General features: G+C 47.9%; 1 protein-coding gene across 1 annotated transcript in view; it reads left to right on the forward strand.

The window, feature by feature from the left end:
- ZMYM2 (zinc finger MYM-type containing 2) overlaps nucleotides 1–24,079 on the forward strand; it is a 1,132,334-nt gene that overhangs the window by 1,045,226 nt on the left and 63,029 nt on the right. The window contains exon 21 of the mRNA XM_085621554.1: nucleotides 6,380–6,631. Within this exon, the coding sequence (XP_085477680.1) occupies nucleotides 6,380–6,631 (252 nt within the window). The remainder of the gene's footprint in view (nucleotides 1–6,379; nucleotides 6,632–24,079) is intronic.

A 24,079-nucleotide genomic window follows, 5' to 3' on the forward strand; every position in this document is an offset into this window, starting at 1 on the left:
AGTGCAGGTGTTCACAGACAACGCCACCGCCATGTGGTACTGCAACAAAAAGGGCAGGGTGGGGTCGTGACCCTATGTCTGGAGGCTCTGCGACTCTGGACATGGCTGGAACATCAGGGCATTTCCCTGGTGGTTCAACACCTGGCAGGTTCATTGAACGCCAGGGCGGTCGAACTCAGCCGCAGGTGCATGATGGATCATGAATGGTGTCTTCACTCGAATGTGGCGCAAGGTCTCTTTCAACACTGGGAAGAGCCTTGGTTAGATCTATTCGCCACTAAAGAGAACGCGCAATGTCAGCAGTTCTGCTAGTTGGCATTTCCCAGGCGGCACTCGCTTGGCGACGCTTTTCGTCGCGAGTGGAGTTGCGGTCTATTGTACGCCTTTCCGCCTATACCACTTCTGCCCAGAGTGCTGAAGAAGATCAGGTGTGACCGGGCCCAAGTCATTCTTGTGGCTCCGGACTAGGCTTGAAGAGTATGGTATCCACAGCTATTCAGTATGACCATCGATCCCCCGATCCGACTGCCTCTTCGGGAGGATCTTCTGTCGCAGCAGCAGGAGACGGCCCTCTACCCGAAACTCTCCAGTCTCCACCTCCTTGCATGGAGATTAAGCGGCGGCAATTGATTCCTTTTGACTTGCCTCCTGAAGTTTGTAATGTCATTATGGCGGCCAGGTGGCCCTCCACTAAGTTGGTATACGCCTGCAGGTGGAACAAATTTGTGGCATGGTGCACAGCAAAGGCTGTGGGTCCTCTTTCTGCCCCTCTTTCAGAAGTCATTTTGTTACTTCTTTCTTTGGCCCAGCAGGGCTCTGCTCTGGGCTCTTTCAAGGGCTACCTTTCTGCTAATTCTGCTTTTTTCGGGCCCCCTGATCGGTCCTCTCTTTTCAAGTCCCCTGTTGTAAATAGATTCCTTTTCTGTCTGTCCATCCGGACAAGGTTGTGCTCAGAACCCACCCAACCTTTCTGCCAAAAGTTGTCACTGCTTTTCACATCGGGCAGACCATCACTTTGCCCACCTTCTTTCCGCCTCTGCATCCTTCCAGAGAGGAAGAGAGGCTCCACCGTCTGGACCCAAAACGTGCGCTCTCCTTCTACCTGAGCCACACACAACAGTTCTGGGTAGATGACCAACTCTTTGTCGGCTACGTTGGCGCCAAGAAAGGTCGGGCATTACACAAGCGGACTATCTCCCGATGGGTCGTCTTGTGTATCAAAGCCTGCTATTCCCTGGCAAAGAAGGAGCCTCCGTTGGGGCTGCACGCCCATTCCACCAGGGTGACGGCTGCCACTACTGCGTTGGGACGTGGTGTCCCCTTACAGGACATCTGTTAGGCAGCTACGTGGGCCTCGCTGCACACTTTTACTAAGCATTACTGCCTGGACAGCCAAGTCCGGAGGGACAGCTTCTTTGGCTGTTCTGTTCTCTGGGACTTCCTGGTGTGATCTTGTTGCGCAGACCCCCCGCCGGGGTTGGTATTGCTGGGGTATCTATTCTAAGGTAAGGAATCTATCACAACGTGTTTCTTTCAGTTGAACAAGTTACTTACCTTCGGTAACGATATATCTGTAAGAAACATTAGTAGTGATAGATTCCGTACCGCCCCACCCATTCTCCCTGTTCTGCGAACTGATTTCTAAGGTTATTCCTTTCAGGGCCCTAGTTTCAAGGCACCAGTGGTCAGTATCTTGCATGGCTCTGCGTTCCTGGCGCGGAAAGTCTTGTACAGAACGGACGTCAGCGTGCGAGGGCGGCGTCTTAAGTAGCTGCCACAACGTCATCTCGGCGACCACGACGCCAACGACGGACACGGAGCCGCACGATGCTACCTTCCGACGCGCAGGGGTACTGCTGACGATAACTTTCCGGATCCAGTCTGACGCCTGGGGGTAATTCTAAGGTAAGGAATCTATCACTACAAATGTTTCTTACAGATACATCGCTACCGAAGGTAAGTAACTTGTTAGTCCAGGCCCAGACTGACGATACGAGGACTTGCAGAAAACGAACTAGCATTGCGGGCTGATCTCTAGAATTCTGTGCTGGTAACTACTGAGGGTGGAGGCCTGGGTTCAGGTGCACAAATTCAGCTAGTTTTAACTCTGGACCCAACATCCTGAGTCTCTGTCATCTTGCTGACTACGATTGGCGTCTCTACCTGAAGGTGATAGACCAACTTGCCTGTCTAGGGACTGTCTTCCTGCAATTATACCCCCGACAGTAGATCTCTTCGCCACTTGTGGACATGTGCAGGGGAAGCCTTGGTGGGGGTATTTCATCTTACATGGATTTTTCAACTGCACTAGTCATTCCCACCATTAACTTGAGTCCACAAATGTTGAGGAAGTGGAGTCAGGACTGGGCACTAGTGTTCACAAAGGTTGTGGACTGCAGACCTTCTACGACTATATAACATTATGCAGTCTTTTCCCTGTAGAATGTTACTATGCAGGCCCGTCGTGGTACTTTACCATGCAGTACTTTACCACACAGATAATTAATTTTTTGAAATGTCATATTGTGTCAGGGTTTTTTAAACAGTTGCTGGGTTCAGAGTGGTATGGGAGGGTAATGATAATGGGAGGTAAGGGTTTATTGGGTTGGTAAAGGGAGGTAAGGTTTTTTTTAATAGTATATTTGGGCAGTGGAGGTAAGGGTCTTGAAAGAAAGGGGAGCTAGGTTCCTGACCCGCTAATAAAAAAATAAAAAAAGGGAGTTTGTGGTTACGCCCCCAAAAAAGACAATACCAATACATTGCGTTGTTTTTAAGGTATCCATGGTAAAGCCCTGTGTGGTATTACAATTCAGTGTAAAGGACAGCATGTAATGCCTGCGGGGTAAAGGCAAGTGTTGTACAGGCATGCATGGTAAATTCTAATATTCTCTGTATCCTTCCTCGTCTGTTCCTTGCTGCCCGACGCCGTCAATCCCACTCGAGAGGAATGTCCTGGGATCGGTTGCGGAGTCCACAATCCTCTTCGCACTTAGTCATTGGGCCACTCAAGTAAGTCCCACTAAAAGAAAAAAAGTAAGTCGAAGAGGTCTTTGAATTCACCTCGTCTGTCGGCCGACGAGACGAAGCGACGGCATTCAGGGCTGTACTCCGTGAGTGAGTCAGTGCCTGGGCCGGCTCCGCACTTCACCTAGTTTCCAGGAGCCGAAGCGGCCCCTGCTGAACTCCACGAGTATTATGAGGCCATGCGCCTCATATTTGAGTAGCCCGCTCCCGTTGATGTGTCTTTGAGCACTCCAGGTTCGGGAGGGGCCCCCATTGGTTCCACACCACAAACTCCAGCACCAGTCAGGCCCCTTGGATCCACAGATGGATCCGGACTGGCGTCGATGGTACCCCCTCAACCTTCCCCGGCACCAGCCCCGATGCCGCAGGCGGCCCCTGGTGATGCTGTCCCCGTCCTGATTCCTGACTCCCAACACTAAGCCGGAGGGGCGTTGTCCGACCCAGACTGAAGCCATCCATTCCAGGACGGAGCCTGAGCCCTATTTCTATGGGCTGGGACTTGGGGAGTTTAGGGAGGGGTCTCTGGACCCTAAGGCGTTCCAGCCCTTAGCGTCATAGATGGACTGGTGTGGGGACTTGGCGGAGGCCTGCGAACTGGACTCTTCTCCAGATTCTTACATGTTTTCTCTCCCTAGCATGGCTTCGGAGGAGGGAGCGTCTTTTGCAGTAGTGCTAAGGAGGGCACAGAGGTCCTGGACCTTAGCCTGCCGTCAGTGGTAGTCAAAACAAGCAGTCAAGACCAATGTCTTGTCGGAGGTGCTTCAGCCCTGAGTGACCGCCTGAGAACCACTTAATCCCTTTCAGTGAACTCTTATTGACGGGCTGCTTGGGGCCAGGTCCAAGCACAGCACTGGGGCTCCTGTGAACAGGATAATTGCCCACCACTCTGCTCCAGGGGACCTCAGTTTCCTCACACAACACCCTACCCCAGAGAGCTTGGTAGTCCAAGCCTTTACCTCCAATATAAATTCTGGAGCATTCTCTACCGACCTACCGAAGAAAGAGCAGAGCATTCAGGGAGCCTGTTTCCAATTTTTGTAAGGTCTGAAACATGAACATTTAGAAATAAATACATATATATAAAAAACAGATGGGGAAAAGAGAAGATGTGGTCTGACAACGATCAAGAGTACCATACTATAAGAAACACCCAGTGTCAAAAAAGAAAGAAGATTCCATACTGTGTTCATTCAAGAAAAAGCGTAGATAAATAAAACTATGCATAGAAAAAATGATATAAAATTATAAGATAAAATGTATACGAAAATCCCCAAGTGCAATACCAGTGTAGACCAGACACCACAAAGTGTTCAGTAACCATATGTTCACATTAAAACGATGACCTTATTCCCATAGTTGGGTTTCAATGAGCGTCATAGTAAATCAAAACACCTTCTGTATCGGGGTGTGGATTGCTGATTCAGCTCTCCTTCATAAACATATCAAAGGTAGGTAGCACAAAGTGTCCCAGCCAGAGTATGATGAGGATTTTGATCAAAGTAACCAGAAGGAAAGGGATATTGCCTTTCTAAGTTGCGAGTAGAGACAGAAACACAAATAAATACAAGGTGGATGATGGGATGAAAACATCCATATTTGTGTGACACATTCAGGGCAGTAGGAGTCTAGATATAAAATGCTTACCCTTGGAAAAATCCAGATGAAGGAAAGAGGTAGCAGGATTTAAGTAGGGCAAAGACCCAAATATCTATGTCCCCACCAACTACGATAGTCTTTGCACTTATATGTCCTTAAAGATGAAAAGATGCAATCCTGTCAGGAAGCACATATTTTTTTTTAAAACTGCATGAGTAACAGTTGAGCAAAGCAAAAGGGATTAATACACTATATCTAGAGGGGTCCAGGTCTACGATGGGGATAAACAAGGGCAGGCATAGAGGCCACCAAAGGAAGAAAAAATCGCAATAAGTGGGCAGTGAGCCTCCTATTGAGATGCGTGAGAGAGATCCAGTTCAATGCATAGACTTCTAGGAAAGGGTCATTTGATGGGTGAGGTAGAACTAAAAGACTCTCGGTTGCCCAAAACAACACAAAAAATTCCCCAACCCCCCCAAGAGCTTTCTCCAAGTGTGTAGCTGTGTGACATTCAACCTTGGAGAGAAAGGGTCTTGATATTCCCTTATTCGGAAAACTAGTTGCTAAAATAAACTCTCAAGCAAGTCCTCCTTTAAGTTTTCGAGATATCAGTGACAACCAACGAAGGTCTTGATCTGCAGATTAATTCTGACGCATCAACAGATATGTCACTTCTTGGAAGCGTTCAGACACAAACCAAGCAGATGTTTTTCCTTTTGTTTCCTTTATAGAAGCAGCATTTAACAATTCAGAACAAATGCAGTTTTCTTATTGTAAAGTCACATCCAACTGCTCATCCACTGCAATTGTCTTGGTAGCCTTTTGCATGATCACAGGTCCTTCATGCAGGTTCTCTACTGGCGTTCATGGAAATAGGAGGAGTTATTCAATGTTTATCAATCTAGTGACAGTGTTTCCTTATATTTTTAGTTTCTTATGGATTTTTAGTTCATGGCAGGAAAACTTTTTCACACTGTAGACTGTAAAAGAACACTGATGTATTTTGTCGCCATGTCTGAGGTTAACAAGAAACCCAAAGGGATCTTTGTAGTGTTGAATCGGCTGCAAAACTGTAAAGCGAAGATAACCTTATGGGTTAGGTAATATTATGCTGCCATCTAGCAGGGAAGCAGTCAGAGGGCAAACCAGGGGCTCAACACATAGCTAAAAGACAGCCACTGAATCTTTCTTTTGAAATATTTCATTGCAAGAGATTTGTAGATGAATCTCTTGGATTAGTGTCAAAGATTTTACTGTTGAGAATTAGATTCCTGGATGGGGTAAGCAGTGCCTAAGAATCCATTTAAAATGAAGAAAACTGTAGAAATATATCTGAGTTAGGAAGTAGAACTAGAATAAGACTAGTTGATCTGATAGCCTTCCACACCCCTGCCCATCTCCATTTATGAGGTTGCACTTGGAACATTCCCAGTTGCTTGCCGATTGTACAGTAGGGTTGACCAATTGTTTTCAATAACATTATAGTGCCTAATCTAAGCAATGGTCCTCCAGCTGAGGGTGCTGTAAGTTGGTTTGATTGTTGATACATACATAGGTAAAACTAATGGTATACGTTGCTTAAAAAATTAGACCACTAACACAGGGGAGCTCTTTCAAGTAACGTAATTTAAGCATGCGAAAGTATATATTGTCTGTGTGTATATATTATCCATATATATATATATATATGTGTGTGTGTGTGCGCTTAACGTTTCTTTTTTCATGTACTGATAGTTTTATGTTATTTTCCTTCTTCTAGGCTCTATATTTTCTCGAGTAGAAGAGGATTATCTTTGGAGGATAAAGCAGCTGGGATCCCATTCACCTGTAGCCCTTTTGTATACATTGTTCTATTTTAACACTAAGTACTTTGGTTTCAAGACCGTTGAGCAGCACTTGAGACTTTCCTTTGCAACAGTTTTTAAAAAGTGGAAAAAGAACCCAATAACAAAGGAAAACAAAGCATGCCTGTGTTACCAAGTGTCATCTTTATGCGGAAGTGATAACGAAGGTATGTCAATGTTTTAGTGAAACTTTCGGAATACATTAAACACGTACTGAATATTTTTATGAGATAGTGTTGTGAATGTTTTCCTATGTGGCCTGACTCGATTGGTCCTCCAGCCTAATGTACTGAGCAAAGTTTTGTAAGTGTTTTTTGGCAACAAAATGAGTATTTATATATTTTGCCTTGCATTGTGTGTCTATTATTCACATCCGCGCTAATTCCACAGGACACGTACAAATAAAAGTTCATTTTCTTGTGTAATTGAAAACTCCAAAGCCCACAGTAGTAATTTTCGTGGACAATATAATTCAGCCACATGCCAATGGTAGCATGATATTGTGCATTCTTTCACTCCCACCCCATTGTTTCAGTTGCTGTCTCAGCATGTCACTCAGCAGCCTGAAAATAACCAGGGCTGCTTGACCACTATTAGCTTTCTGCAGCTTCTGCCTTTATGGTCGCTGTGATCATTGGTAATAAGAGCGCTGCTGGTAATAAGAGCGCTGCCTGAATCCCAAAGTGCACACCAGGAGTACTGTTAGCTGCATATTGGATATTGTTTAAAGATATCCATAGTATTTGTATGTCTGTCTTAGACAAAAACAAACTCTTTTCTGTATGAGGCAGATTGTCAGAAATCTTGACCAAATGTGCACAACCTAGTGATATATTCTTTGATGGGGATGGGGCTGTCCTAAAAATCTACAATTCTCTTCTGGACAAGCTTAAATTACTCCTCATATTTGAAGAGACCGGATCATCTGCCTTAACCAGAATACCTTGTTCTGTGATACCAAAGATGCTGGTGACTATACCTGCCGGTAGGCACTGTCAAGCACCTCTTAGGTATCGGATACTAAATCTAACAAAAGGAAACTTGTCCCATGCATGCTTCTTGCAGGAAATTGCATAGTTCTTGTGCATACGCATGAGCTCCCACAAAGATAAAACTGTAGAAAGTGGGTTTCTGTGAGGATTCCTGATCGCCATTGGGAGTTTGGTACAAGCAGCAAGACCTTCCTCTGAGAAAAGTGTGTGTGATACTTGAACAGCAGTAACAATTTAGCATTACAATGAAATATTTGCAAACACATTTAATAAAAAGGGAAGCAATTTAATGATTACAATGAATTGCAAGTTTGAATGAGGAAAATATTTTCTCCATTTCAAATCAGGATGCAGCTATAAAGTCCATTATCTGAAAGAGACACGTTAGTGATAGATTCCTTACCTTAGAATATTCCCCAGGGGTCAGTCTGGATCCAGAAAGTTTTCTTCTTAGCAGTACCTCTGCGCGCCAGTAGGTGGCGCTGTGAGGCTCCGTCACCGTCGTTGTGCGCGCCGGGATGACGTCACGGAGACTACTTAGGCGCCACCCATGGGCGCTGACGTCAGTTCTTTCTTTTTCCACGCCGAAAGCGCAGATCCGGATTGAGTACGTACCTCGGTCATTTTTTGACCACTTTTTTGAGACTTTTTGTCTCCCTCTCATCTCCTGGTGCACGTAGGGATGCCCGGCTTGAAGTCTTGCGGGTCGTGCCACCGTAATATGTCTATGGCGGACCCCCATGACGTCTGCCTCTACTGCCTGGAGAACAACCACGACTTCCGGGATTGTCGGGAATGCGTGCCATGGCCCCGAAGGCGTTACGGGAGCGGCGACAGAAGTTGCTGGAGGTCCGGCACTCCTCTCACCGCCGCTCCGGGTCTAGGGGCCATTCGCGGGACCGCAACCGTCGCTCCTCGGACTCTTAAGTCTTCACCTTCAGATTCCGGTAAGCAACGCCATAAAAAGAAGTCGAAGAAGCGTGTTCGCTCTCCGACGTCCCCCCGTCACTCCCCGGAGGCGGACGTGGGGGACAGGGGTTCCGCCCCTACGGCTCCTCTGGAGCCTGGGAGTCCCGCAGCCTACCCGCTATACCCGGGTCCGTTGGCGACTCCCGAACAGCAGCAAGAAACTTTTTGCCTTGGACCGCCTGTTGAAGCCTTGGGTTCCCGCTGGCGCGTCTGCACGCTCCGCGTCCAGATCCTGTTGACCCGGCGGCACTGCCTCGCGCCGGCCCCGGAGCCACTGGATTCAGCGCCCGCAGCTCCGGCGCCACAAGGTGCAACGCCGCTGGCTCCGGCCCCGGCGCTGCCCTTGGCTCTGGCCCCAGCACCGCCCCTGGCTCCGCCACAGGTGCCGCACTGGGTGCCGTTTATCTCACCCCTGCCTCGGTTCTCGGACCATTTCGTTCGGACCTGGGATCCTCATTGGGATGGGGCTCCGGTTCGGCCCCGGCCGGCTCTGCTCCCGGTGCCGCTGGGCCCCTCTCCGGCTCCGGTCCTGCCGCCGCGACCTGCTCCTACCCCGGATGAGGACTGGGACGGCTCCGAGGACCCCCTTGCGCAGCAGTGTGACTCCGAGCAGGATTGGGTGGATGACCTTCAAGATGCGGGTGAACTTGATGTGTCTTATGACCCGGGGTTTGCCTCGCCTCCGTCTACTATGGATGAGGGCGCTTCCTACACTATGGTGCTGAGTCGAGCCATGGAGACTCCACCTCGACCTCCCTACGGTGGCCCTTAAGACCAACCTCCTTACGGAGGTGCTCCAGATGGCGTCTGTCGTCTGAGCCGCTGCTCCCTTTCAATGAGGCCCTTACTGAAGTCCTCTTGGGTACTTGGTTGCGGCTGGCCCCGGGGGTGCCGGTGGATAAGAACGTCGCTAGGCCTGATCGCCCGACGCCTGGTGATCCCGCCTTCTTGACCACTCACCCCACGCCTGAGAGCCTGGTCATTCAGGCCTCAACATCGCAGAGTGCCTTAACCTCGGCTCCGCCGGATAAGGACTCTTAGGAGGCTGGACCAATATGGCAAGAGGTTGTTCTCCTCAGCCAGTTTGGGGTTGAGATCGGTTAATGCCGCCTGCTTTTTCGGCCGTTACTCCCGCGCAGTGTGGGATGCGGTGGCGGAGGTTCTGCCTCAGTGCTCTGAGGAGGTCCAGGCTGTCCTTTTCCAAGCAATTACAGAGGGCAAGGATGCGGCGAAGTTTGCCATCAGGTGTGGTTTGGACACCTCTGATTGATTGGGCAGGGTGATTTCCACGACAGTGGCGTTGCGGCGCCACGCCTGGTTACGTTCCGCTGGCTTCTCACCCAATGTCCAGAGCTCACTCATGAACATGCCCTTCGATGGCTCCTGCCTTTTTGGTGAGAAGGCTGAAAATGCCCTGGAGCGCTTTAAAGGCTCTCGTGCCACGGCCAAGTCTTTGGGTCTTTCCTCGAAAAACCCTGCCACGACGGGGTGTCGTTCCGTTCATGGCCAGGTAAGGGGTGCCCAGGCGCGCTCTTCCAGCAAGCCTGTGCCAACCCAGCCTCAGCGAGGCCGCGGACGTGGTTTCCGCAGGGGCGGGTCTGGTAACCAGCGTGCGGGGCAGTCCACTGCCATGCCCGCTGCTTCTGCCTTGAAACCTTCCTAATCCGAGCTTCAGGGGGCACCCTACGCCAGTGGGTGGCAGGGTTCACCTCCACCACTGGTGTGAGATTACGTCAGACAAGTGGGTGCTGCAGATAATCTGCCAAGGTTACTCGCTCCCCTTTCTGTCTTCCCCTCCAGACATGCCACCTCGGTACCGCCGCATGTTGGGGGATCATTTGGCGCTTCTCTGTCAGGAAGTCACGGCCCTCCTGGCCAAGGGGGCCATCGAGTACGTTCCCGATCAGGAAGTGGGGTGTGGTTGCTATTCCCACTACTTTCTGGTCCCCAAAAAGGAAATGGGGGGCCTGCGCCCCATCTTGGACCTCCGGGACGTCAATCGCTTCCTCAGGAAGGAGAAGTTCAAGATGCTGACTGTGGCTCAGGTCCTGTCTGCCCTGGACCCTGGAGACTGGATGGTAGCGTTAGACTTGCAGGACGCTTATTTTCACGTTCCCGTCCTGCCGGCCCACTGGCGTTACCTGTGGTTCACGGTAGGCCAGTAGCATTTTCAGTTTGCAGTGCACCCTTTCAGCCTTACCAGCTCCCCTCGGGTGATCACGAAGGTGATGGCGGTGGTCGCAGCTCATCTGCGCAGGTCAGGGGTGTCTGTCTTCCCCTACCTCGACGACTGGCTGTTGAAGGTGGGTTCGCCCCAGGCAGTTGTCTCCCACCTCCAGACTACGGCCGACCTCCTGCATCTGCTGGGGTTCTCCATCAATGTGCTGAAGTCGCACCTGAGTCCCTCTGAGAAGCTACTCTTCATCGGAGCGGTTCTGGATTCAACGCTGTTTCGGGTTTATCCTCCCGAACAGCGAGTCCGGGATATTCATGCTATGATTCCGCTCTTTCAGCCTCTATCCCGGGTTTGTCAGGATGACCCTCCGGCTTCTGGGCCTTATGGTCTCCTACATACTGCTGGTGCCACATGCCAGATGGCATATGCGGGCTCTGCAGTGGGACCTGAAGTTCCAGTGGGCACAGCATCAGGGCAACCTGTCCGATCATGTCCAGATCTCGGAGGGCACTGCACGGCAATTGCAGTGGTGGCTCACAAATCGAGATTGGGTCAATGGCAGAACCCTCTCCCTTCCCCAACCGGAGCACACAGTAGTGACGGATGCGTCCCTCCTGGGTTGGGGGGCCACATGGGAGAGGCGGAGATCAGAGGCCTCTGGTCTCCGGCGGAGTCCCGGCTCCATATCAACCTTCTGGAGCTGCGGGCGATCCGGCTTCACTGAAGTCATTCCTTCCCTCTGTCGGGGAAGTGTAGTGCAGGTGTTCACGGACAACACCACTGTCATGTGGTATTGCAACAAACAGGGCAGTTGTGGGGTCGAGGACCCTATGTCAGGAGGCTCTGCGCCTCTGGGCATGGCTGGGAGATCAAGGCATTACCTCGGTGGTTCAACACCTGGCAGGTTCATTGAACGCCAGGTCGGACTAACTCAGCCGCCGGTGCATGGTGGATCACGAGTGGCGTCTGAACTTGGACGTGGCGCAAGTTCTCTTTCTGCGATGGGGAGAGCCTTGGTTAGATCTATTCGCCACCGAAGAGAACGCGCAATGTCATAGGTTCTGCGTGTTGAAATTTCCAAGGCAGCACTCGCTTGGAGACGCTTTCCGTCTCGAGTGGAGCTGCGGTCTGTTGTACGCCTTTCCGCCTATACCACTTCTGCCCAGAGTGCTGAAGAATATCAGGCGCGACCGGGCCCAAGTTATACTTGTGGCTCCGGACTGGGCTCGGAGAGTATTGCATCCTGAGCTACTCAGTATGAGCATCGATCGCCCGATCCGTCTGCCTCTACGGGAGGATCTTCTGTCGCAGCAGGGGATAGTCCTCCACCCGAACCTGTCCAGCCTCCACGCTTGTTGATTGAGCGGCGACAGTTGACACCTTTCGATCTTCCTCCAGAAGTCTGTGATCCTGGCAGCAAGGCGTCACTCCACTAAAACGGTGTACGCCTGTAGGTGGAACAGATTTGTGGCATGGTGCACAGCTAAGACTGTGGATCCCCTTTCTGCCCCTCTTTCTGAGGTTCTTCTGTTCCTTCTCTCTTTGGCCCAGCAGGGCTCTGCTCTGGGCACTCTTAAAGGTTATCTTTCGGCCATCTCTGCCTTTCTACGGCTTCCAGATCAGCCTTCTCTTTTTAAGTCTCAGGTTGTTAACCGTTTTCTTAAGGGCATTACGCATACGTTCCCAGCTGTGCCCTTCATAATGCCTCAGTGGGACTTGAATCTTGTCTTAACTTTGAGTCCCTTCATAACTGTCCCTTACGTCTTCTTACTCTCAAGACTGCTTTCCTGGTAGCTATCACCTCTGCCAGGAGAGTGAGTGAGCTCCAGGCTCTTTCTTCCAAACCTCCTTTCCTTTCTGTTCATCTGGACAAGGTGGTTCTGAGGACACGTCCTTCTTTCATGCCAAAGGTTGGCACGCCCTTCCACATCGGGCAGACCATCACTTTGCCCACCATTTTTCCGCCTCCGCATCCTTCAAGGGAAGAGGAGCGGCTTCACCGTCTGGACCCAAAACGTGTGCTTGCATTCTATCTGCAGCGTACACAGCAGTTCCGGGTGGATGATCAGCTCTTTGTTGGCTACGTGGCTGTCAAAAGAGGTCAGGCGGTGCACAAACGGACCATCTCCTGGTGGGTCGATCTGTGCATCAAAGCCTGTTACTCCTTGGCCAAGAAGGAGCCTCCTGTGGGACTGCGTGCCCATTCGACCAGGGCAACTGCAGCCACTACTGCCTTAGGACGCGGTGTCCCCTTGCAGGATATTTTCAGGCAGCTACGTGGGCCTCGCTGCACACGTTTACCAAGCACTACTGCCTTGACAGTCAGGTCGGGAAAGACTACTTCTTTGGCTGTTCTGTGCTCCGTGACTTTCTGGTGTAATCCTGTTCGCAGACCCACCACCGGGGTTGGTATTGCTGGGGTATCTATTCTAAGGTAAGGAATCTATCACAAACGTGTCTCTTTCAGATGCACATGTTACTATATAACGATATATTGGTAAGAGACATTAGTTAGTGATAGATTCCTTACCGCCCCACCCATCCTCCCCGTTCTGCAAACTGATTACTAGGGTTAAGGTCATCCCCTTTTAGGGCCCTAGTTTTGTGCACCAAGGGTCAGTTTCTTGCATGACACTGCATTTTGGCGCGGAAAGTTGTGTACAGAACTGAAGTCAGCGTGCATGGGGGGTGCCTAAGTAGCCTCTGTGATGTCATCCAGGCACGCACGGCGACGGGCGCGGAGCCGCACGGCGCCACCTACTGGCGCGCAGAGGTACTGCTAAGCAGAAAACTTTCCGGATCCAGACTGACGCCTGGGGAATATTCTAAGGTCCGGAATCTATCACTAACTAATGTCTCATACAGATATATTGTTACACAAGTAGTAACTTGTGCTTTAACTGGTGTTGTGCATTTTCTTCACTGAAGTTGCAGCTAACTCTCTCTCTCTTGCCTAGATGTTCCAATTTCATCTTCCCACAAAATTACATAGACGGCTGGGGACGTTTTGTGAAAAAAAATGTTTTACCACCCTTTTTAGGTCTGGGCTGGCGAAAGCAGCATGCATGCGCTGCTCTCGGCAAGAGAGCTTCTTGAAATCAATTTGGTCGAGGAAAGGGATTTGAAGCCCCGCCCCCTCTTCCTATTGGCTTGTGTCATACCTTAGGCTAAACTCAGGCTTCTCATTGTAAAGGAGGCTTCTTTGTCCCTTCGTGTTGCCGCCTTGTCTCCTTTTGGCCCCGCCCACCAGGATTTGATCTTTCACATGCGGCGTGATATTGTCTCCTTTAACTGGTCCCTACGCAGTCATGTTATTTAATTGTTTGGCTCTGTGCACTTTTCACTTTTGCATTTGCTTATTTCAATATTTTGTAGGGCGGTCCGCTAACATTAGCGGCCGCGTCTTTCACTTTTGCATATGTTTATTTCAATATTTTGTAGCGCGCGCGGTCCGCTAACATTAGCGGCGGCGCTTTTCACTTTTGCATATGTCGGGCTCCTACATGAGACCGTGCTTGTTTGTCGGTGACAGCCAACTAATTGTTGTATGGGAAGGCATCGTGAAATACAGTTCCTTGCGTGCTTAAAACACCCAATAAACGCCCACTGAAATTTACTTCGACCATCCCACGTTATTTTCTGCTTCGTAGATGGTACTTTTCTGTACTGTGTACCCCTTCTTGTTATCCAGCCTGAATGAATATCCGATAGTTGAATCCCAATTGGGAGTAAAAAAAAAGTCGGAACAATAAACTCATTATACAAAGAATCGTTCCTCGAAAATCGACAGGCTAGTGTAGTGAAAGGTCGTGGTGTCAAAAAATTTAAAAAGCTGTTCATTATAAAAATGTAAATCTCAGGACATTTACATTGGTAATTAACACATTGTAAAATGCAGAACATCTACACTAAAAGTTGGCCGCCACGCTTTACGATGGTTACAGCGAAATGTTTCCCAGCAGGCAAGGTGAAAACGGCAAAGGAGGGGCTGAAGGAAAAATGTACGATGGAATGAGCGTTCTGGACGACGAAAGTGGTAAGAAGAGGTACGGGGGAAGGGGAGGTGCGCTAGAGTTGGGAAAAGTTTAAAGCCAAGTCAAAGGAGGTAAGCGGATTGCACGTTTGCCGGTGAGGTTGCCCCTGCCCACCGTGAATGGGGGTTTGAAGGCGAATGGGGCTGATGCAAGGGACAGAGGGGGTAAGATACTTCACCGCCCCATTACATTATTAAAGCTACAAAATAAAAGTGACCTAATAGGGGAAAGCAGTAGGGTGGTCCAGGTTTGTTCACCTTCTAAGCATACACATGAGGAAACGCACAGCGACCGGAGTTTTAGAGAAGATAGAAAAAAGTAAAATCCAATCCCAAATATATGAGCAGCAGTGATATAGATGCATACATTTAATTTGTTTACCACAGATATTTCGTAACATGTATAGAAATGTATGATAGCCATGAACAGCAATCAACTTACAGTGACTACTTTTTATTACTTGTATGTTTTCGATTGAAATGTTTCTATGTGCAGCCGTGATTCCCTTGACACAGAAACATTTCTGTCTTACAAATCTGCTGACTCACGTCACAACTATCAGAAAGATATTCATATAGTTGAATTTCTACTTTAGCACATCAGCTCTCTTGCACATTTTCTTACTACATTATAATAAGTGTCTTTTATGGGATTTTTCCTAAGTTTCACAGTAGGTGACGGCTTGCGTTCTTTTGCATCAGTGTCGCTTTGATTCCTTCCTGCACTCGGTGTAATTGACACTGACGTCCAGCACCCATACTCGTAAAAACCAAAGTCTGTGAAAATGTTTCCTCCTTTCTTGGCCCAGAAATAGCTTTCTCTTTGACTCTTTCTCTCCCTTCCTTTCTAAATTCCCTTTCTTTTTCCCCTTTTCCCATTTGTTTCTCCTTTCCCCTTCCTTCCCTTTCTCTCTTCCCTTCCACTTTACCCCCTTTCCTCTCCTCCCTCTTTCCTCCCCTCCTCCTTTACCTTCTTATACCAGTGGGATGAAAAAGTGGATGATATCTCTAAAAGAGGTGGTGCCTATGTCGTTAAGGGCGTCTCTCTTTAGACTACATTTCTGTGGTTTCAATAGCATGTCATTCACCCAACTGGTATTTTTGGTCCCCTCTGAGCTTTTTTTTTACTGAGCCAGATGTATAACACAATAACTGACATACATCTAAAACCAGCCAGGACTATTGTCTTTGTCAGTGCCTGTAGCAGTCTACGAAAAATTTGAAAAAAAGATTTTCTTGTAAATAATATTGAAAATGTTTCAATTCTGAAATTGTAACTGAATGAAACATTACCGAGTCCTGTTGAAGGGGTTGTGATCTTCAGAGAGTCTCAATCACTCAATTGTTTTTTTTTTTTTAACTGTATTTGTTGATTTTTTGTTCAAGCATTGGCTGTGCAACATTTACAAATGTAAATTGTCAGCCCAGATGGTGGTGTTGCACATTTAGGGAGCATGCCATCGATTCATTTATACATCTCTACTTGTCCGTTCAGAGCTTTGTAATCATAGCATGTAAACAAGATGTCATAACCTTGATAACTATTGCACCTTCGTGCTTCTAGATAGTTCTCATTTGCTGTTCGTCCTTCTTTCCTTCCACCTCCCCTAGACTCTAGTACCACGCCTAATACTACGAGTGTTGCTAATAAGGTGACATAGACGGTGTGCTGATGAAGCCGGGTAATTCACCCATGGGCCCATATACCCTCACGGCTCCTCCCCAGTGTCTTTATTCAGGAAGGCTCTCAATACTTCCTACCAGAGTTCAGCAATGGGCTTTTTGCGGAATCCCCCGTTGTCCTTTCGCAGAGCTGCCCCTTGCACAACAGCCCAGTTTTCCACATCCTCAATCGACTTCCAATGTAATGCTGTATCCCTCCAGGCTACAGCATGGGCCAAGATTTAATTACTTACGTTTTTTTGCTTTTTCTGGCCGGTGCAGACATAAGCCATCAGACATATTTCCACTTGGAGTACATTTTGAATGTTGAGTGTGCACTCTACCTCCTCTACCACATAGATCCCAAATCTCTCAATCAATGGGCAGGTTCACACCATATGCACAAAATTGCCATCTAACTGCACAGTGGGACACCATTTCCGCTTGTTTCATTATATTCAATCTGAGGGGGGAGGTTTGCTATGAGTAAGTAATTAAACTGCGTATACTTATATCTGGTGTTCCGATAGACCTTGTGTACTTGTTTTACCTGTGCAGTATTTGAAGAAGAGTAAAATTAAGCAGTAATGTATGTTGCTTCTCTACAGCGCCACATAGACTTTAAAAGAGCATTTTCTGTCGGATGCCTGCTTCCTCGGTTTCACGTCACTTCACATTTCATGTACTCTTTGCATGTATTTATATGCTTTGCAATCTACCCATACTTGTTTAATTGACTGTAATCCCCGTTTCTGCCCCCTTAATTGTGATTGCTCAACCGTAGACTTGATGATCTTAGTCCAATTCTGGTCATTCCGAGAATCTGCGGTTTAACTTCCTTTTTGTGATATATATAATTGGTGACTGCCGGTAATTGCATAGATATGCGTTACATGGGTGGTGCATTTGGTTCTTATTTCTTAGTGAACTCCTGATGCGTCTACTAAGAGTAGCTAAGAGTTTTGGGGGCTTTGGGCAAGCAATATTTTGGGGGCTCCTGTTAACAATAACTCTGAACTGTTTACCCATTTTTATTTGATTCAAGTCCTGGTGATGCCAAAGCACGTGAATAATATGCTAAATGTTCAGAAACAGGGGTATGCACAAATCCGTAAAGTTCCAGCTGTGCAACGCTTGCCACTTAAAAAGCATATAAAAAAAAAGCACTGAAAATGCAATAGGTCTCACCCTTGATTAAGTTAAAGCCATTTGCTTTGGTAATGGTATTGTATAGCAAAGCAAATGACTTTAACTTAATCAAAGGCTAGACCTATTGCATTTTCAATGCTTGTTTCTTTGTAGCTTTCATTTCCCCAGAGCCTGAACCCATTGCAAAACTTTTTGATAAGTGTCATGTTAGTGGTGCAGAAATATCGATGGCTGATTACCACGATGTCAAAGAGTCCCTCTTTCATCAAGGACTGTGATATTTGCAATATGATGTCATACAGGAGGTTAGGAGACAGGGATTGTTCTAACTTAGGGATAAAATGGGGGATATCGGTAGAATATCGCCACCATCAGCCTCAACACTGGCAGGAGGGGTCCAGTTTGCATTTATTCTCCTTTCCATGCCACTTTTAGATGGTGACTCAGCACCTCAAAGCTCACAGTGTCCCATCTCACAAGTGCTTCCAGCGTTAGTACTCTGTTCCAAGTCAGGAAACATTTCAACATTGGGGTCTCCCGGTCTTCCAGAGTATCTCCTTGGTCCACTTCTTTAAGCACTTGGTAGCAAATTAGATAGCACATACTATCACTTCCAGCTATCCCATCGACCAAAGATGATGATCGGCCAGTCCTGCTTCTGGATCTAAGCTCTCCCCAAAAAGCTAAGCCTTCCAAGCACCTGACACCAGTTGATCACCCTTACATTCCTCCTTGTCAGAAAGATTCTGCAGCTGCGGAATGTGCAGTTGTGAGCAGAGATGTTTTGTCTCCAGGTTGCTCTTAGAAGAGATCCTTGGGTGCCTGAATTGGACAGAGCATTGCACCATAAAAAGCCCAAAAGATCTGAGTAACGTAGTCCTAGGAGGGGCAGGAACTTCTCTTTATTCAGACTCTGGCGTATCTGCGGTTTGGCGTGAACGTTCAGGCAGCGTCACCTCACCCCATCCCTACAAGGATGCCCGATGATCTGATTCCCTTTCAAAAGTATTCAGAGCTGCGATAAAGTTAATATCCAGACTGTAACTGTTGAAGTGTCTACTTCTATATTTTTTTTAAACCATGCAGATTAAGCCTCAGGTGCAACTAGTGCTTTACTTGGTTCCTTTTTGAAGCAGTGATAGGCACAGTTGCTAATCCTTACTCTGTACATCTAGTGAAGAAGCAGTTACAGAAGAAATTCACTTGATCTATGGGTTTCAGTTTGTAGTTACTGAGAGGTGGTGTCTGCTGGTTTTCTACTGGTAGATGCAACATTAATTAAGCTAGCGAGTTCTACCAGTAAGAGAGTAAACAATAACCTGCCTGGTAATTGGATAGAGAAACTATATCTAATCGGTAATTTCAAAGCGCAATAAATCGCTGTATATCCCTCAAAAAATCTTTTTCAGAACAGACCAATACTCCTAAACCAGTGTTTGTCAATTGATAGAGTACATCAAATTTATTCATAAAATCCCAGAAAATGAATTATAACCCATATAAGCAGATTATATACAGTGTATGGGAAACCCGTCTCCATCAAACCCTCCACACACCACAATGAGGCTCACAATCGCTCAGACATACCGAACTGTTCTCTCAATACACTCATTCTAAAATATAGTACAGTAATCAATAAAATCAACAGAAAATAGTTTTTCTCTGACACTACAGATTGAGAGGGAGAAAGACAGTCTAATCAGTTTGACACATACAGCAACAGGAAATAGCAATACAATAGAGCTATCCCTAGTAACCGTTTTTTAGGCAACTGATGAGGGAACTCTAGGCCCAGGTTCCTAAACCAACCCAGGGGGTGATTCCAGGACTCTGATCCATCACATTAATACCTCCAAACAAGAAGACACCAATATTGGAAAAATTAGATAATATTCTGATCTTTAATCAATCAATCACGAAATTCATAGAGCGCACTGCTCTCCCGCGAGGGTCTCAAGGCGCTGGGAGAAAGGGGGGGGGGCGCTACTGCTCGAAGAGCCAGGTCTTGAGGTGCTTCCTGAAGGAGAGATGGTCCTGGGTCAGTCATAGGTGGGTGGGGAGGGTGTTCCACGTCTTGGCCGCTAGGTAGGTGAAGGATCTTCCTCCGGTGGTGGTTCTGCGGATACGTGGAACGGCGGCGAGGGCGAGGCTGGTGGAGCGGAGCTGGCGTGTAGAACGTGAGGCGGTTGTTGAGGTATTCGGGACCCATGTTGTGGAGAGCTTTGTGTGCGTGGGTGAGGAGTCTGAACGTGATCCTCTTGCTGACGGGGAGCCAGTGCAGGTCTCAGGTGGGCGGAGATGTGGCTGTGTCGGGGGATGTCCAGGACGAGTCGTATCCTGGGTGCAGATTGACCACGCAACAGAGAAACGTATCACAAACATTTTGTCTTTCGTACCTTCTAGGTCCATCAATACTTTTAAACTAACTAAGGATAGTTTTTCCTTTTTCCGTCGCATCGGACTAAAATACATTTTCATGACACACACCATTGATATAGAAGATAACCGCTCATGACTTAAAACTCCATCTAACTTTCCCCTGCCTTCCTACTGGTTTATCTATTTCTCCAGGGGCCCTCTTTTCTTTTTTTAATTGCTAGTGGGTTCTACACCTTAAATATCATTCAAAATAAAGAGCAGCAGATTGGACTCGCTGTGTAAAAAGATTTTCTGATAGAGACTTCTAACCTCAGATTCCTCATCTTAGAATATTCCCAAGCATCAGACCGAAAAATCTTAAGCAGTACCTCTGTGCGGCATCAGCGACTCCACATCGTTTATTCCAGATGTTGAATGCATGGTGCTATATAGGCGCCAACCCAGCACGCTGACATCAGTTCCTTTATTTACGCTGTAACAACATGGATCAGGAGCAGTTTTTTCGACTCTCTTGTTGACCTTTTTTGAGCAGTTGCTCCCAGTGTGCTAGGAAGTTGTCAGAGCATACTTCAGAAATCCCCAGATCTGGAATGACTCCGGGCTCAAACCCTGAGCCGGACCCATTTCCACTGGCACTGCCTCTGATCTCACTGGCACCACCTGAGACAGAAGTAAGCATTAAATGATAATAGCTCAGACCCCATAAGGTTAATCTCAATGGTTTGGGGCTCATTTTGCTCCCGATGGCCAGTTCTAACCAGTAGAAGCATTTTGTTTGGGTCTCCTGGCTTCTAAAGGATGCTTTTAATTGGGGGCATGGTTTTCTGGCTCCATTCGGCAGACCTGTCTTCTGCCTGGGTTCCTGATGGTCTGCGCTGGTTGGGGGGGTGTTTTTCAAAACCCCGCAACAGCCATCCAGCAGAATACCTTCCCTGACGCACGTCCTAGGTCCCAATACCTTTTGGCTACTTGCAGGGCCAGCCGACAAGAGTCCCAGGGGAAGCATCCAGGGCCCCCTAGCGGGTTCAATACCACGCCTGTTCCTCAGGTGGCATAAGGGGACCATCACCACTGGCCCTGGAGAGGTCCATTCTAGTCATGTGGGCTAGCTGGAGTCAAAGTACCAACGTCCATCCTTCTAGAGGCATCAGGTGGCTTCTCCGTCCAGCTGGGTATTTTGTTTGCCGTTGTTGCTCTCAGGTCCAATGTCTTGTCTCATCTGGATGGCTGGTAATGTTAGCGTTGCACACTAACATTATTAGCCATATTTGGTACCTACTGATACTATCCAATGTCTGTCTAACAGTCCTATATTTTCCTTGATGCTAGGCATTATACTTTAGTTTACTTGAGCCCTCTTGCCAGTATTATCCCATGGAGGACTGCTCAGGCACATGTATGTCTTTTCAGAAGTGTTCAGGTTTTAACTCCTTGAGAGTGAATTTCTACAGCACTTTAAATACAGGACAAGTCTTTTTTAGAGAGGGGATTTTCTTCTTGTCATTATTTTCCAGAGTTTGCAAACTTACTAATGTCTCCTCCTCATAGCCTGCTATTGATTGTGGAAGCCCAGAAAAAAAGGAAGACTTGTTTTAAATTCTTCTGTGAATTATGTTGGAAAATAAGCTTTGACCAACTTCATTACCACAGAGGAGACTGAAAAGGTGAAAATTCACTTTTTTAGATTAAAAAAGGCCTTGTACAATATACACAAAGCGTCCATTTACTGCCTCCACCTTCATCATAGCCCTGAGGACTGTTCTTGTTCAAACTTGGTTTGCTAAAACTTCGAGAGATGGGCACAGACTATTGCTGTTTTCATTACATGACGATTCTTTGCTTTCTCTTGATGAGCAGCTAGCCATTGTTGCAGCTTTTCTTCTCACTAGCTGGTGTGTTAAAATCTTTGTTTAAAGGGAAACATAACAAAAACCAAAGGAAATGATGGACGGAGTGTTGAACATTGCAAGCACTCACCCCCAGTCAACTGATCTGGGTTTAATCCATCACCGTTCTTTAGCCCACTCTGCCACCCCAGTTCAGACAAGGCCATATGCAAATCAGTCTGACCCTGTGCCTCATGGGAACAGTCCAGCCCGAACTGCCAAGTTGGCAGGGTATGCTCAGACGCGAGTCCCTTGCTCACTTTGCCACTGGATTCAAGCAAGCCTGGCTGAAGACGGCTGAAATGCCAGAAACCGGTCCTAGGTAGCTTGTTTCCGGTCCAGGGAAGGCATGGCTTGGCAGTTCGGGCTGGACTGTTCCCATGAGGCACAGGGTCAGACTGATTTGCATATGGCCATGTCTGAACTGGGGTGGCAGAGTGGGCTAAAGAACGGTGATGGATCAAACCCAGATCTGTTGACTGGGTGTGAGTGTTTGATTGGTTCTGATGCTCCGTCCATCACCACCCCCTTTTGTACCGCTAAAGGGAAACATAAGGCTGGATAGGGTTCAGGTACAAATGATACAAAGTAAGTAACCTCCCACTGATGGCTAACCATATTTGATTTTTAGGTCTCGTCTGACCCAGCGCATGCGCTGGCTGGTCTGGTGAGACTTTTTGTGAGGGCTCAAAAAATGCTACCATGACCAACCTAGAGCTACAGTGCATGTGCGCAGGCGCGCGCTTAGGAGCAGAGGCTGGCAAACCTCGTCATGCTCATTAAGCGCCCGCGATCACTTTCACGGCGCCCCTTTGATATTCTCGTTCAAAGAACAGCAAACATCAAAGAACATGTTGTTGTGTTAATGCTTTGCTGCGCCCGTTTGACTTACAATGTGCTTTCTCTTTCCACAAACTTGATGTTTGTGTTCCTTTATTTTGAGATGCTTTTAGTATTACTGTTTTGTGACTTAAAAAACATTAAGGAAATGTTACTGTGAAACTGGACAACGTTCACAGTGTTTATTTCTGATTGCAGCGGCTGCTTCATGTCCGTTGCACCATTCAGGGAGTCCTTTCGTTGGCGCTTTCATGAGGACATGATGAGGAAGCTGGAAACTTTTGGCACTTTCTCTTTCAAAGCACAGCATGTTGGCGACTGGTTAATCGATTAGACCTATGTAGCGCTTTGGATCTCAAAGCGCTATGGTGGGTGCAGCAGTTACAACTCAAGAAATACGGGGTGCAACTCACAAGGAGGGGGCAGGTTTGAGTGCACACTGGCTGCAATCGGACTCTTAAGATGATGGGCTGTGTATCCATTATCAGCACTCAGTCTTCGCTAAGTGATCTTGTTTGTTTTGTTATTGTGTTAATGCTTTGCTGCGCCCGTTTGACTTACAACGTGCTTTCTCTTTCCACAAACCCGATGTTTGTGTTCCTTTATTTTGAGATGCTTTGAGTATTACTGTCACACACACAACCACACACAAAACCACAACCACACACACAACCACTCACAACCACACACACACACAACCACCCACACACACACACACAACCACCACACACACACAACCACACCCACAACCACACAACCCCACACAACCCCACACAACCCCACACAACCCCACACAACCACACACACAACCACACACACAAACCACACACACAAACCACACACACACAACCACACACAACCACACACCCACACACCACACACAACCACACACCCACAACCACACACCCACAACCACACACCCACAACCACACACCAACAACCCCACACCACCCACAACCCCACACACCACACACAACCACACACACCACACATACACAACCACACACACAACCACTCACAACCACACAACCACACACACACGCAACCACACACACAACCACACACAACCACACACACACGCAACCACACACACACAACCACATACACACACAACCACCACACACACACAACCACCACACACACGCAACCACACACACACACACAGCCACCACACACACGCAACCACACACACACACACAGCCACCACACACACACCCACAACCACACAACCACACACAACCACACACACAACCACACACACAACCACACACACGCAACCACACACACGCAACCACACACACAACCACACACACGCAACCACACACACAACCACACACAACCACACACCCACAACCACACACCCACAACCACACACCCACAACCACACACCCACACACCCACAACCACACACAACCCCACACACCCACAACCACACAACCCCACACACCCACAACCCCACACACCCACAACCACACACAACCACACAACCACACACACAACCACACACACAACCACACACACAACCACAC

This window comes from Triturus cristatus, chromosome 8, assembly GCF_964204655.1.
Source record: "Triturus cristatus chromosome 8, aTriCri1.1, whole genome shotgun sequence".
NCBI lineage: Eukaryota > Metazoa > Chordata > Amphibia > Caudata > Salamandridae > Triturus > Triturus cristatus.